Source organism: Capricornis sumatraensis, chromosome 4 (genome assembly GCF_032405125.1).
Source record: "Capricornis sumatraensis isolate serow.1 chromosome 4, serow.2, whole genome shotgun sequence".
NCBI lineage: Eukaryota > Metazoa > Chordata > Mammalia > Artiodactyla > Bovidae > Capricornis > Capricornis sumatraensis.
The window spans coordinates 102,519,173-102,521,721 of NC_091072.1; the positions used below are offsets into that span (position 1 = coordinate 102,519,173).

The following is a 2,549-nucleotide window of genomic DNA, read 5'->3' on the forward strand; positions in this document are numbered from 1 at the left end:
TGGCTTAATTTAGCTATCTTTAGGATGTGAATTTTATTATGTATTTCAGCACTAGTTTTACTTCATCATCATAAAGATGGTTTTAGTGCTTCAGCAGATTTTATCAGATCACTGCCACCTGGGTGATGAATTAATGTAGAGACTGTTCTCTTTGCTTTAGAGGGACTCTAATGATTCTAAATCCTAAAACTTTGGGCTTTGAAGTTTCTTTTACAACGTAGATGTGGATCTCCACATGTCTAAACATATATATTTCTTCTCCAACATTAAAATCCTTTCATTTTTGCTCAAACTAACCCACAATTTTTCTTGAATAGCTAACTCCCACTTGAGAAGAGCAATATATATATACAGATATATATGTATATATACACACACACACACTTTTTGGATATTTGTACTTAGAAGAGAGTTGATACTATTATTCCATTATTTTCCTATGAGTTCAATGATTAAATTTTTTTCACATAAGATATAATAGTTCTTTTATTGATCAGAGGCAGGTTAGAATTCAGGAAAGACCTTTCTCATGGAAATATAATATCATGTTCTTTTTAAAAAAAATTTGAATTTATTTAATTGGAGGGTAATTACTTTACAATATTGTATTAGTTTTGCCATACATCAACATGAATCCACCACAGGTGTACACGTGTTCCCCATCCTGAACCCCCCTCCCACCTCCCTCCCCATACCATCCCTCTGGGTCATCACATTCTTTTGATCTGAGATATTATCTTGGATAAAGTTTATTTTCAACAGGAGTTGACATAACTTGTTTATATCAAATATTTAAAATATGATTTAAAATCCAGGATTTAATAATAACAATAATATAAGCATGCTAATACAAATAGAAAATAGACCAGAATACAACAGTTAAGATGAAGATTGTGACTTCAAGTCTCAATGATCTTTTAAAATTTATATTATTATTTTATGCTTCAACATTCCTTTACTTCCTTAAAATCAATGAAATTCTTTTGATTAAGTCAGTAAAAGCTTGTTTTACTTGCTTGTTCCTCAGGCTATAAATAAATGGGTTTAACATGGGAGCAACTGAAGTAGTAAGTACTAACACACCCTTATTAATTGCCACTTCATCCTTTGCTGAAGGTTTGACATAGATGAAAATACAGCTTCCATAGGTGATAGAAACCACAATCAGGTGAGAAGAGCAGGTAGAAAAGGCCTTCATTTTTTGCTGAGCCGAAGGCAACTTTATGATAGTCTTGATGATGTATGTATAAGACAGAACCACACACAGAAATGTTCCAATGACAGTCAACACAGCAACGGTAAAAACCATCTGTTCTAGGAGCCATGTGTCTGAACAAGAGATTTTTAGCACAGGAAAAGCATCACAGAGAAAATGATCAATGATATTAGAGTCACAGAATTCCAGTTTTAAGCCCAGGGAAGCTGGTGGAAATATGACCAGACAACCTGCTATCCAACAGCAAATAACAAGTCTTCCACAGACTCTAGTGTTCATGATGGTTACATAATGTAAAGGTTTGCAGATGGCCACATAGCGGTCATAGGACATGATGGCTAGGAGAAAAAATTCTGTTGCTGCAAAAACGAAGATTAAAAATATTTGACTAAAACAAGCATTATAAGAAATAGTCTTGTCCCCAGTTGATAAGCTGTATAAGAATCTGGGAATGCACACCGTGGTGAATAAGGTTTCTAAAAAGGAGAAGTTTTTCAGGAAAAAGTACATGGCAGTTTTAAGGCGAGAATCTACTAAAGTGAGTATAATGATGGTCAGGTTCCCAGTGACACTCAATGTGTAGGAAGCAAATAGAAATATAAAGATCAGAACCTGCATTGGAGGATCATCTGTTAGTCCCAGGAGAATGAATGTAGGTAATGATGTATGGTTTTTCATCACTGACTTGTACTTCTCAAGCTCCTCACAAAGTCAAGTGACACTGAACTGAGAAACCCTGTATGAAATTATAAGGCCATGGCTACCGGGTAAAAAAATCCAATCAATGCAACGAATAGTCATTTTCTTCTTTGACGACAATGACAGATCAAAACTTTGGAATTGTCAGCTCTTTTGGTGTTCATTATAGGTATCCTCAAATTCAGGTTTTTCTGAAATAAGTTTGTACTAGAGTCCATTTGTTTATACTCTTTGCATGTTCTCATCTCTATTTTTTCAATTAATTTAAATTTTGTCCCTTATATTCTGAAATGTATTTAGCTATAGAATTAGAAAGGATCATCTGGGCCATAAAATTTTGTGGATTTGATAGTATTCTTTTTCTCCTGAGTAGTAATTCTTCACTACTCACAGGTTTGAATGAGCTCACAAGTTGCTTGAAGTGTGGGTTCCTGTTAAATGCAAATTAATGACATTTGTATAAAATGTCAAACTGGAGGCCATGTGTGCAGCATCTGAATGCTTTTACTGCAGTAACCAAAGAGTTATTTCATTTTATATATTTTAATTTTAGTATCAGAATTGTCATCTAAATAACATAGCTTTCCAATGTTGCTATTACCTTGAAATTTCTGCATCAATATCTGACCTTCCC

The 2,549-nt window shown here is 33.9% G+C and overlaps 1 protein-coding gene across 1 annotated transcript; it reads right to left on the reverse strand.

The window, feature by feature from the left end:
* Positions 1-955: 955 nt before the first annotated feature.
* LOC138078258 (olfactory receptor 6C2-like) lies at positions 956-1,894 on the reverse strand. The gene has a single exon (XM_068970910.1). The coding sequence runs from the start codon at positions 1,892-1,894 to the stop codon at positions 956-958; it is 939 nt and encodes a 312-aa protein (XP_068827011.1).
* Positions 1,895-2,549: the final 655 nt, after the last annotated feature.

Bases quoted from the DNA above. Each gene is read 5' to 3' on its own strand.
- LOC138078258 (XM_068970910.1), bottom strand. From the start codon at position 1,894: ATGAAAAACCATACATCATTACCTACATTCATTCTCCTGGGACTAACA.